The following is a 14,793-nucleotide window of genomic DNA, read 5'->3' as shown; positions in this document are numbered from 1 at the left end:
CAGATTTATAGCCCAAAGATATCAATTTAATTAACCCATGTATATACTTCTTTACCTGTCATTTGCCAAGTGGGGAGGGACACAGGGAATACTTAATTATTAAAGGTTGTCTCAGGAAACATCTAAATTAAACATTGCATCTTCAAGCAATTTATCACAAAATGGTCAAAGTCCTGCAAAGAAGCAGAGATTGTGGCTAAAAAGCAATCAATAAAACTTACAGAACTACCAAACTAGAAAGGTTTCCAAAAGCATAGTCTGGTATGTAATGAATTTTATTCAGGGCCAATGTCATCGCCTGAAGTGCTGGTAAACTTCTAAAAGCTTCGACGGGAATTTCTGTCAAAGAATTATCGTCTAGCCACAGGTGTCTAAGGGACACCAAGCCATTGAAGCAGTTGGGGGGCACATAGTTGATGTGGTTGGCATCCAGACGTCTAGGAGAAAAAGAAATAGAGAAAATTGACTCTCCGAAAAGAACACAACGGATATTAGAAGTTATCACCAAGAACACAACCTCAAAGGATGGACATGGGTTGCCATATCCATTTTTCATTTCCTAGAGATCCTACTTTTCGATCTTGTTTGCAACCTCACCCCTGAAACCTCACATCGTGCTTACAAGTCTCCCTGTCAGCTGGCTCTCTGCACACAGGCCTGCTTTGGAGCCGTCAACTCACTGAGAGCACACACTGACCATTTTTGAGCAGAGCGTCTCTACAGGACGAGTATGAGTTTGTTTCCTTTCCCAGTTATTTGAAAGCATGGAATAAAAAAGTGTAAGAAACTCAGCCAGAGATTCTCTTTCAGAACTTATAAATCACTGAGCTGCAAGCTGATTTGAGTTCCCATAAGCTAGACACTCATTCTAAGCGCCAAGAATCACAGAATCATAGAATCATAGAATGGCATAGGCTGGAAGGGACCTCAGAGATCATCTAATCCAACCTCCCTGTCATGGGCAGGGACGCCTCTCAACTAGACCAGGCTACTCAAAGCACCGTCCAACCTGGCCTTGAACATCTCAAGAGAGGGGGCATCCACAACTTCTCTGGGCAATTTATTCCAAAGTCTTACCACCCTCGTACTGAAGAATTTCTTCCTAAGATCTAATCTAAATCTGTTCTCCTTCAACTTAAACCCATTTCCCCTTGTCCTATCAGTGGACACTCTTGTAAAAGTCCCTCCCTAGCCTTCCTGTAGGTCTCCTTCAGGTATTGGAAGGCAGCTATTAGGTCCCCCTCGAAGTCTTCTCTTTTCAAGGCTGAACAATCCCAGCTCCCGCAACCTGTCCTCATAGCAGAGGTGCTCCAGCCCCTGGATCATCTTTGTGGCCCTCCTCTGAACATGCTCCAACAAATCTATGTCTCTCTTATGGTGGGGACACCAGAACTGGACACAGTATTCAATGTGGGGTCTCACAAGAGCAGAGTAGAGGGGGAAAATCACCTCTCTTGACCTGCTGACCAAGCTTCTCTTGATACATCTCATAAAACTCATTTTTGAGTCTCTGTTCCCATTTTACTGTTTTTTACACACTGTTTATTCCAATTATTCTAACAAGCACTGAAGTTCACATTTTTTAATAGTGAAGCAAAATGTTTTTTAAATAGAGATTAGTGTTGCTAATGTGACGTATTTATTTTGAAAAAGAAGTTATTAAATACACTTCAGTTGCTGCAGAGCCAACTGAGGGAGCTCAACTGCACATCATATCTCTTCAGAGTCTGCAGGTGATACCTCGCTCAGACACTTGCGTAAATCAGAATTAAATCTACTGAACCTTTTGCAGATGTGGCGCTAGAAATATTATGTCTTATATTAATTGGCTTTTGCTCTGTTTTGCTTTCACATTGTGATGCTTTCAGGAAAATATTTAAAACTGTACTTCAGATTTCTGAAACTTTGTGAAAGGTCCAGATGGTGATCTGTACTCCGATACACTTTTTCTGCTTTTAATGTGTTGTAGTGACTTGTACCCTGTTTGGAACATGAAAGCCATGCTCTAAAACTTTTCTTGAAGATGTCTGTCCAGAGGAGTAATTAAGTGAATGGTGAAACAGAAATAAACTTAAATAGATGTTTGAAAACATTACAGAACAAACAGACACACCCAGGGTACAAAGAAGTAATTCTGTACAACGTAAGCTCAGCCTGTTTGAGAGAAATGCAATACTTTTTGTGGTGGACACACTAATCTCTTTATTTAAAGCTGCTTCTTCATTCACAGTCATGTAAAATGTCAGGTCCATTCTATCTCCTGCTTGCTCCACGCTGCTTGTACCTACTGCATGAGAACAAATAATGACTGCTACGGCTCTGCGCCAGGCTGGCAAATAACTGAGACAAGGTCAGTTGGAACAAATTTATAAAGTTCAGTGTCAAAGACCTTGTACAATTAAATTTTCAATATAATAACTGACATGGCAGGCAGCAGAGACAGAGCTTCCAAAATAACTCAAGGGTCTGTCAACAAATGGGTGAGGCTGGAAATGTTTAGAAATACTCATGCTGTACCTCCCCCATTCCCCAGGCAACTACTACTACTACGCCTGTGTTTTCAAATAAGGTATAATTTGAATGAGTAGATGAGGTTTCTTTGTGTTCAGTCAGAAGTAAATTTCTTCCCTAGGTGATGCTGGTATGTAAACTAAAAAGTTACAGTTGCCTTAGTTTGACAGTTACACTGATTAAAGAATGGAGGCTTTATTCAACCTAAATGTGTTACTGTATTACAGTTAACATCTTGCTCAATACGAAGCTTGCCTGTGCAGCTCTGACATACCCACCGACTCCACAGGAGTTACTCACAGGATGCCTGGCTGCATGGCAAAGCCAACAGTCAGTTGTTTGTACATGACCCTGTGGCTGAAATGGCAATACTTCTGCAGTCGTCAGTGAGGCCAGCATTTTTACCTTACCAGTATTTGGTAGTAAATCAAGGAATCGATTTTGTTTATAGCTCAAGTTTCCAAATATAAACTCACCACTGGCTACGTAAACAAAATACACAACATAGAAAGAAAAATAGGACTGCTATAATATAAATGGGATTCTAGGTAGCTGGATTATTGCTTAAACAAACTTTGGAAGAAATCAAGAAGCTATGAGGATTTGTACTGCAGGTCCTATAACAGGATTATGTATCGTGCAAGTACTCATAAGAAGTACTGCATCAAGTGCTCTCTTGTTATCTAATCTTCTTAAAATTTCCCAGTAGCGTTTTCCCTCTTGCAGATATTAAAAGGTTTCGGCAGTGGTTGTTTCCTGTCATACTGTAGGTAATGCACACTGATGTATAAAGCATTGATCAAAATCACCATTTTCAGCCAATTCACACAACTACATGTGGTGATCAAAGTTTTGGCACTTCCAGAACTAAAGCCGTTAACTCACAAACATGACCCTATTCATAATCAAAAATACAGAGATTACATGTAGTGAGTTTGAAAGCTGCTATTATATTCCAGAGAGAGCCAATTTAGGGAAACAGGAATGCTTGATCTCTTCTGATAAAGGCAGCACGCAAATAAAGCAGCCAGTATGAAATCCGCCATGAGCTCACTTAAAATGTCCAAACCTTTCAAAGTAAATGCTTGAGCTATGTGGACTGTATCCCACTGGTGAATGCTACAACCATGTGCATAAATTACGAAAAGATATTAATCTAGAATTGTAAACAGGACTCCATTATTGGTACTCTGGAACAAGTGAAGGTAGATGTTTGAAAAATACTTGATTTGCATTATTTTTATCAATTCAGTATGACTGGATACTTAGTTTTACGCCACTGGTAGGTTTCTAAGAGAATATTTTTTTTTTTTTCTCTTTCTGAGTCTTCTCTTAAGAGCAAGCCCAGCTACAACCTGGATGTGCCTTGTGATCAAGAAATCCCTTAATGTCTTGTTGGTGTCTCTTGCTTATTCATTCAGGGTTAAATCAAACGCTAGATATGGGCTCAGGAAGGAGATTTCTCCCAGGTCATTCTTCCCTCTGAAATAAACAGCTATTACATGGATTGCCTCCTCTTGCAACGGATGAGGGCCTGAATACAACACAGGGACCGTAGAAGAGCAAAGCCACAAAGACAGATAAAGAAGTCAAGAACAAAATATTTCTTCCTACATTTTAAGTTTAAAATAGGAGAGGTAAAACCAAATGAAAAGGGGCTATATGTAACAGGCAAGGGAGATGAGAGGTGAGAGAACATGGCAGATTAAAGAAGAGGTGCACTCCTTCCTCTCCTACCACCTTGCTCCTTTCCTGACCTAGCTCTGTTATGCAGGGAGCCACAAACGAGGCTCTCCACATGGCACTGACCAATGATGGACAGAGGCTGGGGACAAGGCCTGACTGGGTGTAACAGGGTGTAATAGCCAGGAGGGGCTCACCTGCAGCCCCACCATCTTTGCTAGTGTGTGGTGACATGAACCCTCTCAAGGGTTTGTTCACAGAAGCTGGGCTAAAGCCCCATTTAAGTAATGGTAACTGACATCAAAACTGGCTCTGAAAAGTGGCTGTAATGGAAATATAGCTAGCTATTGTAAGCCATGTTTTTGAAACATGGCCCTTTACGCAGGATATCCCCTTCAGCCCACAGGGGAAAACGCTAGGACTATTGTAAAAGCTTAATTACGACACATCGGCACAGCAGTTCCCACAGTTCACTTTCAGCTCTGCCCTTGTATGGGCTTCTACAGGACTGATACAGAGAACCCTGTGAGGCAACAGCAAGACCAAAAAGAAAAGCCACAAGTCACAGTTCAGGAGCATTTGTTTCTGTTCCACCGCTCAGTTTTACACTGGGAGGTCTCTGCAGCTCTGAGACTTTCAATCCTTAGCATTTCTGCTCATAGTCAAACATGCTGCTCAGGTGTTGTGGTTAACTTGCATTCGAGATGGTGGGCCGGGACGCTAGCCTGTTGCATAAAGCACAAACAGCCAGCTGCAATGCTTTTTTTGTACAGAGATTGGCTCTGATATCAGGTACCCTCAATCTCCACAAGTGAGAAAAAGTGAGGGCCAGCAAGAGCTGTTGGGTTATCCTAGGAACCTGACTGCAGACTCAGGTCCACAGCTAGACCGGCACATTTGGTGTGGCTTGGAATGCTCCCAGATCCTGCAGTCAACTGGCTCAGAGCAGCCCACGCTACGCTAGTGACCTCTCCTAGTGTACCAAACGAGAAGGCTGTATGCAGAGCACCTACGGGGGACGGTCCCAGGGGTGTGTGAACTGTCAGGGCCCCACGGAACAGTTCAGGCAAATATTAGCTGGCACGGGTCAAAAGTGTGCCAAGGACCCTGTTAACAGTGCAGCAGGACAGACAGTCACGGCCGGTGCCTGGGAGCACTCTGAAGCACTGTTTGCTTTGCTGGCTGGCTGGCTATGGCAACAGTCTGTGGCTGTATGGTGCCCAAGGAGGATCTCCTCAGAATGTAGTGTGAGCCCCACACTGCTAACCACTCCAACAGTGGCTTCTTGTCTTCCTCCCACACATGGTGTACGTCCTGGTGGGCTTCAGCCATGCCGGATGATTTTTGGCTAGCAGTACTGAGGTTGAGAAATTTCTCTGTTCCTTATAAATGCGATAAAAAATGCCTTCTTTTGAGATTGCTCAGAAGACAGAAAAGAGTCGTAGGTCTAGTAGCTTCTATTGGATGTGAGAAAACGTCACCCAATGGCCTGGAATTGCTGATCTAGCTTAGCCTATTTGCACCCCACTTTGAAAGCAACTGGCCCTACAGCTGGTTGAGTTAGAGACTGCACCCAAATAAAATAGTAGCACGTGCATTTTAGGGAACCTTGCACTTCTATCTTCCTCTCAGTTGATTATCAAGCTAGAAAAGTGTCTGTGACTGTGAGGGGTAGTCTGATATTGTACTAGTGCTCAATATCTCAGCCACTCTCTGTCACCTAGCGTGCCCCCGAGATCTAGTAGCTCAGATGGTTAAGACATGCAAAATGATGAGATTGCAATGGTGAGTTTTGAGACATCTTTGCATATGTGTACAGACACCCGCATGGGTACATACAACTTTGATTTAAATTGTGGGAAATTCCTACTCAGGGAGTTTGTGGGTACCTGTTGAGGCACCGGGTTTCCTAAGAAGGATAATGACTTCTGTAGGCTTCATTATCATGGGCTGTGACATGGAAAACCACAACTAAAGCTCCTGTCTTTTCATGAACACAGTTCTCTTGGGATAATGTGATTCCACCAATGTTGTTTCATCTTTTAACTAAAAATCAGGATTATTAACACAAGCATCAAAACAGAAAAAAATTGTTTAAAGTCAACACATCTGAAAAAAGCCTTTTTAATTTCAAGCCTGAACTGGAAGCATTCCAGAACTCTGTGCCCTCAAAGTCTTCAACTCTTCATTTGGATTAAGAATAGAAACTTCTCTTGAAATGTCAAATATTTGGAGGAGTAGGGAGATGAAAAATCCATTTGCTGACCTGTTCCAGGAGCCAGGCAATTATTAAGAATATCTAAGATGATTTCTAGATAATCTTTTATGTAGAACTCTGTCACCATGAGGTGCTCCACAAATAAATTTAAATTATTTACAAATTCTGTTAGGAAATTTAAAACAAATTTCATGCTTGCTATTTTCTTATCTTGCTACTTGTAAAGTCAAATTAATTTGCTTCACTAAATTCCAACTTTACAGGTTGTCAAGGGAGAAAAGATGGTCTATTTTTTCCCTCTATCAACTGTTTCCAGTGCTTTGGAAGATGGGCTATGTTGTATTCTGCCCTATTGCTACTACTAAAGTAAAAGTCCTCTTAAATTTTACAGGAATGAAAGCAGGTGACACAGTAAATAATCTTGCTTTTAAATGTCCTTCATGACTGGTTTGGCCTGGGCAGTGAGATAGCACCTGATCTGTTCTTGATTTTGATTATTTCTGTGTCTGACAATGCAGCAGTAAAAGCTGCTCATTAACAATGATGTCTAAACAAGAAAATAATAGGGAGTGAAATTAGATCTGTAGTATTCACTGCAAAGGGTTGTATTACAATAGTCCCAGTAGAAGAATAGCAGAAGCTTTGCTCTTCCATCAGCAATGTCAATTACGCTTTCCTCCTTTATTTAGCAACATTCACGAACGGAGATCTGGAACTTACTAGTTGCTAGTAATATAAAATTTGTGTTAACATGTTGAGGGAAAAAATAAAAAAACTATTGATAGGTCATCACCTGCTTTACCAATCACTTCTTGTTCAAAAATACTTAAATTACATGTCAATTCTGGTACAAAAAGTATGTCATTAGAAATTACAAGACAATTACGGTGGAGAGAAAAAGATACTTATTTAAACAAATGCATGCATTAAATGAAGAAAGTTAGACAGAAAGCAAGCTGTTAATTAATAACAATATTTGAGAAGCAAATCAACATAGGTATGTAAAAGGTTTTTGGACTATACAGGTATATTCAAAATCACTAAAAGGCTGCTTGATTTAAAAGCAGAATGGAGATATTGATGCTGTGGGAAACACAAAATCCAGAGACCATCTGTTTGTAGTCAGTTCTAAAGAAATACATTTAGAATTATAGAATCATAGAATGGCATAGGGTGGAAGGGACCTTAGAGATCATCTAATCCAACCTCCCTGTCATGGGCAGGGACGCCTCTCAACTAGATCAGGCTACTCAAGGCTCCGTCCAACCTGGCCTTGAACACCTCCCAGGTGTGGGGGCAATCACAATCTCTCTGGGCAATCTATTCCAAAGTCTCACCACCCTCATACTGAAGAATTTCTTCCTAAAATCTAATCTAAATCTGTTCTCCTTCAACTTAAACCCATTTCCCCTTGTCCTATCAGTGGACACTCTTGTAAAAAGTCCCTCCCTAGCCTTCCTGTAGGTCCCCTTCAGGTATTGGAAGGCAGCTATTAGGTCCCCCCGAAGTCTTCTCTTTTCAAGGCTGAACAATCCCAGCTCCCGCAACCTGTCCTCATAGCAGAGGTGCTCCAGCCCCTGGATCATCTTTGTGGCCCTCCTCTGAACATGCTCCAACAAATCTATGTCTCTCTTACGGTGGGGACACCAGAACTGGACACAGTATTCGAGGTGGGGTCTCACAAGAGCAGAGTAGAGGGGGGAGAATCACCTCTCTTGACCTGCTGACCACACTTCTCTTGATACATCCCAGGATGCGGTTGGCCTTCTGGGTCGCATGAGCGCACTGCCGGCTCATGCTGAGCTTCTCATCTATAAACACCCCCAAATCCTTCTCTTCAGGGCTACTCTCAACTCACTCTGTGCCCAGTTTGCATTTGTGCCTAGGATTGGCCCGACCCAGGTGAATGACCTTGCATTTTGACTCAAGGTCCAAATGCAGTTTGCATTTGCTCAAGGTGAGTAACAGGGAAGAAGAGAGTATCACTTCAAACCCTGCTGTCAAGATCTAAGTTGTGACACATCAGTGATGGTGTGTTCACCCCTTTCAATTATGGTAGCTGCGAACATTTTTTCCTCTTTTTGGCTTAACAGAAATAAATGTCATTTGAATTGTTAGGACTAGTAATCCAGAAAATTTGTAGTCACACTAGATTTCAGAGGAAAATTATAGCCCATATAATTAGTTGAATATATCCTTCTGCTGAACTTGGAGATCAAAACCACATCTCAAAATCAACATGTTCTGGTTAATTCCTTAAATCCTCCTGCCACAAAGGGAACTGGAGTCCTATGCAATCATTGTCCAAGCTCTGGTAACTGAACTCATTTATTAATCAAAGTAGCACGCCACTGTTGTTGACTATTGAATTACAAAGACTTTTATAAAATTGGAGAATATTTTAATGTTGTTTAATCTTATTTTTTGCTTCAGTGACAGAAAAAAACATATTGTTGTTTGTTTGTTTTCAGGCAACAGTATAAAAGTTTTCTCACAGATTTTGCTGTTGAAGACGAAATTCACAAATCTTACAGATTTTGGTTATTTTTTTCATGCCCATTTCTCATTTTATAGTATTTATCGAATAATGGCTGCTGTCTGAAGAAGACTGATCTATTCTAGAGGTAGGTCAAGCCTTAAGAAATTCATGAATATTTATCATTCAAACTTGCCATGCCATTCCACACGCCAGCAATATTACAACTTTGATAAGAAAGTGGAAGAATTGGTTGCTCATTCCTGCAATACATCAGTTCTTGTTCTGTGTGCCACAGGCCATTTAACAACAATTAATGTATCTATTAATGTTGATATCAATATTGTCATTTTTGAGCCTGGAATAAGATAATAAGGAGAGCATATCACCCAGAATTACCTTTTCGTGCAAAAATTTGGCAGGAATTTGCATTATGAGGGAACACAGAAAACTTGTGTGTGCAGATACATACCTATATAATGCGCATTGTACGTGCACACAATTATATATGTATACTTAGATAAAAATGATTTTAACATAATCCTCTTTACATTGATTAAGGTAGCTACGCAGTTAGTACGGCTTGCTCCTCTACAAAACTGCCTTTCTTGAGTAAAATCACAAAAGGCAGAGATTTGAGCAGTCGCCTGGTTTTAGTTTTCCACATTTATACTAACCTAAAGCAAAGGGTTAATGAGGCTTCCAGAAATCATGCCACCTACATAGTTAAACATAATAAATATGAGAAGTTGCTATCTTACAGGAATTGCCTTTGTGAAGGCTTTTAACCTCTTAATTACACTCTTGAAAAGACTCCTGCTATTTCAAAGGTTTCAAGAAATAATTCCTATTGTAAATCAGAAACGAATGCAAGAACCACCTTGTGAACAGAAAATTCCTAGACTGTATGAAACAAGAAATTGAATCTGTGCACACCTTTATCTGACAGGCACAACCCCATTTAAGCAAACAAAAGAATAATAGTTTTCTTTTCCTCAAAGAGGTCTCTTTCGGTGGTGATCATCTTTCAGGTGATGTTAGCTTTTCTGTACAAACCCGTATCATTCCATCTTGAGTCTGCTACACAGCTGTCTAAAGGCTTCCACTGACCACTCCTATCCTCCTTCTGTTTTAATTCTGTCACAAAATATCAGTCCTTTACATAGACTGCACAAACTATGTTTGGTTTACTTCTTCAGCTTCTTCACCCAATGGAAAAAATATTTGTAACAAAGCCTGAGTGAGACTATCATTTTGTTTAGAAACTGTGCTGAAAATTCAACGGTCTCTTTCAGAGCAACAAAGGAACTCTTGTTTGCTTGGCTTATCATGTTTTGGTTCCAAAAGCTTATAGAGTGATGTGTTCTCAGTAACATTTTTTTTGTTTATTTAGCAGAAAGAAAACCTAATATAGTCACTAGACCAGTATTTTCTCATGACTTTTTCAAAGATCAAAGGAAAGAACTGTAACCTCAAAAGTATATGGCTGAGATATTTCAGTCTGTGTCTGGTCAATAAGAAAAAAGGCACTGACCAAATAACAATTATAAGATAATTAATTCTTAGGGCTGTTTCACCTTTAGAAACCTGAACAAATGCATTGTACATTAAGGAGGTAAATGTTCAAGACGGACATAAGAACCTGGGAGCTAATACAGCATAATGTGTGTCTCTGTAGTGGTAAGTTATACACAGATGACATAATTTGGTTGAAAATGAATTCATTTCATTAATTCTGTTCTTCAGATTTTGGCTAAATTGAATGCATGCAAAAGATGTTAACCTTCTGGTGGAACTTCTTTATACACAAAAAAAGAAGAGAATGTTCAATATAGTACATTTCTCAACCAACGTGTCTTAACTCTACCCAGACTGGATAGCTTGGTACAGATGCTCACTCTATTCTTGTCATTGTTAGACATTCACCAGTGACTTTGGTGACCAGTGCACACTGCAGCAACATTTTTTGTGATAGTTACTTGAACTTCCAGACTGACTTCCACATTTGTTTCCTGGAATTTTTTAGGAAAATAATTTTAATTCAAAATAATTCTGTGAAAATATAAGGTGGTGAGCTAAAGCACAGAAAAAAGTCAGTTGACTTTTTCCTCTGTTCAAAGAATCTGCCTGCCTATCTTCAATCATCTAGATATTTTATGCTGCACATTCAAAATCAGTAGATACTTTAGAAAATTTAGTCTTTTTTTGGTATCAGCTGACAATGGAATTCTGTGGATAATTCAGAAACATACCCTATTTACTGCGTCAACACAGCCAAGTGTCCTTGCAGCAGAAGGAACTCATGATACACGATTGAACAAGAATGTGGCAGATGAATTTTGGTATAGGTAGGTATATCAAGTCAGGCACTTAAGGAAAAGGCAATTCAAACTTTACATAACAAATTCTAGAGTAGCTACTAACATGCTAGAAAGAGGTCCCGCAGCTGTAATAAGTATGAAAATAACAGTTCAGTAAAGGTTAAAATCATTAAGCAAAACGAAGTTTGGGTAGTTAGTAGGAAAGTGAACAATAAAGCATCCATAATTCTCCTCTGTAAATCCATGGTGTGCAAACACTTTAAACATGCTGTGCAGGTCTGATCCCTCCTTGACTTGTCTGAAATCAAAACATGAGAACTAAAAAAAATTCAGTAAAACTGACAAGATGACCAGAGCAAGGGAATAGCTTCCACATGAGAAACAATCCTAAGAGCCTACGTCTGAAAAACATGACTAATGGAGATACAACAGAGGTCTGTAAAATCTGGTGTACATCAATAAGGAAGTGCTGTTTCCACTTTCTTCTGATGCTGCACTTAGAGGACAACAATTGTGGTGGGAAGTTCCAAGTAAATAACAGGAGGTACTTCACCATGCTACACAGGGCTAGCCAATCAGCAGACATGCTGCCACCAAGAATCATGAGTGTTATACTGGTTCAAAAAGCAATCGTACAAACTCATAAAAGAAAATTATTTAAAAGCTACTAAATCCAAATAAGTCAAAACAGGCTCAGCAAGTCCCTGAGTGCAAACCTCTGGGAGAGAAGACTGGGCTAGGTCAGCTTTCAGCACGACCTGGTACAACCATTCTTATGTTATAGGGCAGAGGCACATCAAAACAATTTCATTCATACCACGAAGCTGCCAATCCTCACTGCTGGTCTAGCAGTTCTGGCAGGAGTTCTGTTAAAACTGAAGCTTGTGGACTGAGTCAGAATGGCACAGTCAAGAACTAAAAATATGGAGACCTGCCTGAAGTACAGAATAAATTAAGCATCCTGTAGTACACTTTGTTTCATGAATTAATAGTGTTTTCCATACTGCTTAAAAAGAAAAAAATTACACCAAATGAAAAAAAACAAGGGAGTCATTTGGGACTCTTTCTTTTCCCCTCTAAAGAATCTTAACAAGAAACCATGGGAAAGAACAGTGCTCAAGGGACCATATTCTTCTCAACAGACAGAAACCATTGCCGGGCAAGGAGTGTCTTCTCAGACAGTGAACCAGTTTGCAATGCTGCAAAGAAGCTGCTGGTGTCATGAAATAACTAGAATGAAATCAGTCACTTTTGATGTCGAATTGAGAGTACAATTCTCTTGAAAAGCAGCTCAAAGAGAGTTAAAAGAAAAAGCTGATTCAGCACATTATTAAGTGGTATTAACAGGCAATTAATAGGTAATCGTGTATTATCGGTGATGCAAAGTTACAAGCTGATTTATCAAGTATACTCACAGAGACTGCAGGCTGCGCAAGTTCTGGAGTGCTTCAGTAGGAACCTGGCGTAGCTGGTTATTTTGCAGCATCCTACATTTTGAGTAGCACAAAAACTAGAATTAACACAGTAAAGATAATTTCTTTCTATTTTAAATCTTCTTCCAAGCTTACCTCCTTTGTACTCCGTTGTACTGGTTCTACTTCAAGATTACAAACACAGGAAAGCTACACAAATACTGTTACCCTGCTCCTGTCAAATGTCAGCTGTCTTCAAAGCAAACAAATATAGCATTTATTTATATTTACAGTATATATACAAATGTAGCATATTAGCTTTTTTAACAGCTACACATCAGCTTTGAGCAGGATTTTCAAAGCAGCTGAGGAAGTTAAAAGCATAAATCCAATTTGTTTTCAATAGGACTTGAGCTCTGAATCATCTCCAGTGATTCTGAAATGGTCATCATGTACTGATTTTGTTTTCCTTCTGAAGCACTTCAGTTTTTTATTCTGATAAAGCTGTGAAAGATGGACTCTTGAAATCCGTACTCAGGAAAATGCTACTATGGCAAACAGAACTTTTAACTGTTTGAAGAGTTTGATTTAGTTCGAATAAAATTTTATCTCTGTCAAAACTGCTGAATTTTTCCCAATGGAGTCAATTTTCTCAAACAAAAGGTTGCTAGCAATGACCTGACAAATCTCTTTTCTGAAATACCACATTGTTTAGCTTGCAAAGACTGAAAAATCACTTTTCATTCCAATAGAATCTTTTCCTCCCTTTGAATACAGCCTAATATCCTTGTTTGGACCAACTTCTACATACATAAAAGGACTCCGTGTGGGTAAAACTGAAGTAGTACACACTGCCTTCAAAATGAGGCATACTCAATGGGTCATAGTAAATGAAATAATTTTTGGCAGGCCTAAATTTCCTTAGGCCAACAAGAGCTACAGCTGGCCAACTTAAGAGTAGATGGAGTGGGAAACTCTTCATACTTCTTTCCGATTTGAGTATTTTTTCAGAAGAGCTTTGCATACTCTTGCAGTAGCATCTGGCTTGGCTTGACGCTGCCTAGGAGGTTGGCTTTCTTGCTAATAATACAGTTTCTGTGAGTTTTACGTAGGCAAAGATCCCCTTAGTATAAATGCTGTGAGATGTGACCAGCTAATAATTTTAGTAACTATATGTACTGTCTTATTACTTCAAATAATACAGGTTTTTGTAATTTTTTTTAATAATTTATCTTATAGCAATTATATGACAAAGAACAAGATATGAAATATGAAGTGCATTTTAAATTACATGGTGTTCTACAATAATGTTTTTTTTCCCCCCCTACCTCTCAAGAAAAGGAAACAGCAATTTACACTCAGTTTTGTGTGACCATGAGAAGTCCACTAAGACTTGAAATCAGAACTTTTGAGACAATTAAACAAACTATTAACCAAACCAATTTTTACCTTTGAAATTGTACAGAGACATCTACTTGATGAGTAAGTTGTTTTTAGAATGCCATTAATGTTTTCCAACCTTAGTGTTTAGGACATTTTCTATTTGAAAAAACAGATTTAATGATGTTCATATGTATCTTCACTCCAGCTGAATTGTTCAAAATGATCTGATCAGTGTATGTAATTTACTTGATCAAAACTTCACTGGTTAATTAGTTCCCTGGAGCATTTAGGAAATCAGAAATATATCAAACAACACACAGTTTACTTACAGCACTTTAAGACTGAAAAGGCCAGCAAATGCTCCCTTAGGAATGTATGTCAAGCCATTTCCTGCAAGACGTCTGCAAAGTTTGAAAAAGGAAAAGAAAGAGAGTGAATACTTTTTCTCTTCATGTGGAATTAATTTGGTTGTTAAAAAGTGCAACACAGCTATGTTTGAGCGACTGATGCCAGAGGCAGTAGTTTAAGAGCCTTGTTTTATCATTATTACACTTTCAAAAGCAAAAAAAAAAAAAAAAAGAGAAGCCCTTAACTGTACAGTTGATTTACTGACAACTGGACTGCAGAGACAAAAATGCAATTTCACTGCAAATCGAGCTTATGGTTTAGAATGCACATCTAATTCTTCATGTTGTTCTTTTTAAGGATTAGAGCAATCTCAGCAACTAAAATACAGACATACTGACAACAATTATAATAATTGGATTTACAGGCATGCACTTTTGGAGT

The 14,793-nt window shown here is 39.2% G+C and overlaps 1 protein-coding gene across 1 annotated transcript in view; it reads right to left on the bottom strand.

Moving 5' to 3' along the window:
- The window catches only part of LGR5 (leucine rich repeat containing G protein-coupled receptor 5), a 94,488-nt gene that overhangs the window by 24,739 nt on the left and 54,956 nt on the right, over nucleotides 1-14,793 (bottom strand). Inside the window, 3 exon segments of the mRNA XM_086609976.1 lie at nucleotides 222-437; nucleotides 12,625-12,696; nucleotides 14,334-14,405. Of these exon segments, the coding sequence (XP_086466102.1) occupies nucleotides 222-437; nucleotides 12,625-12,696; nucleotides 14,334-14,405 (360 nt within the window).

Source organism: Tauraco erythrolophus, chromosome 4, assembly GCF_009769465.1.
Source record: "Tauraco erythrolophus isolate bTauEry1 chromosome 4, bTauEry1.pri, whole genome shotgun sequence".
NCBI lineage: Eukaryota > Metazoa > Chordata > Aves > Musophagiformes > Musophagidae > Tauraco > Tauraco erythrolophus.
This window is presented reverse-complemented; position numbering and strand designations above follow the sequence as displayed.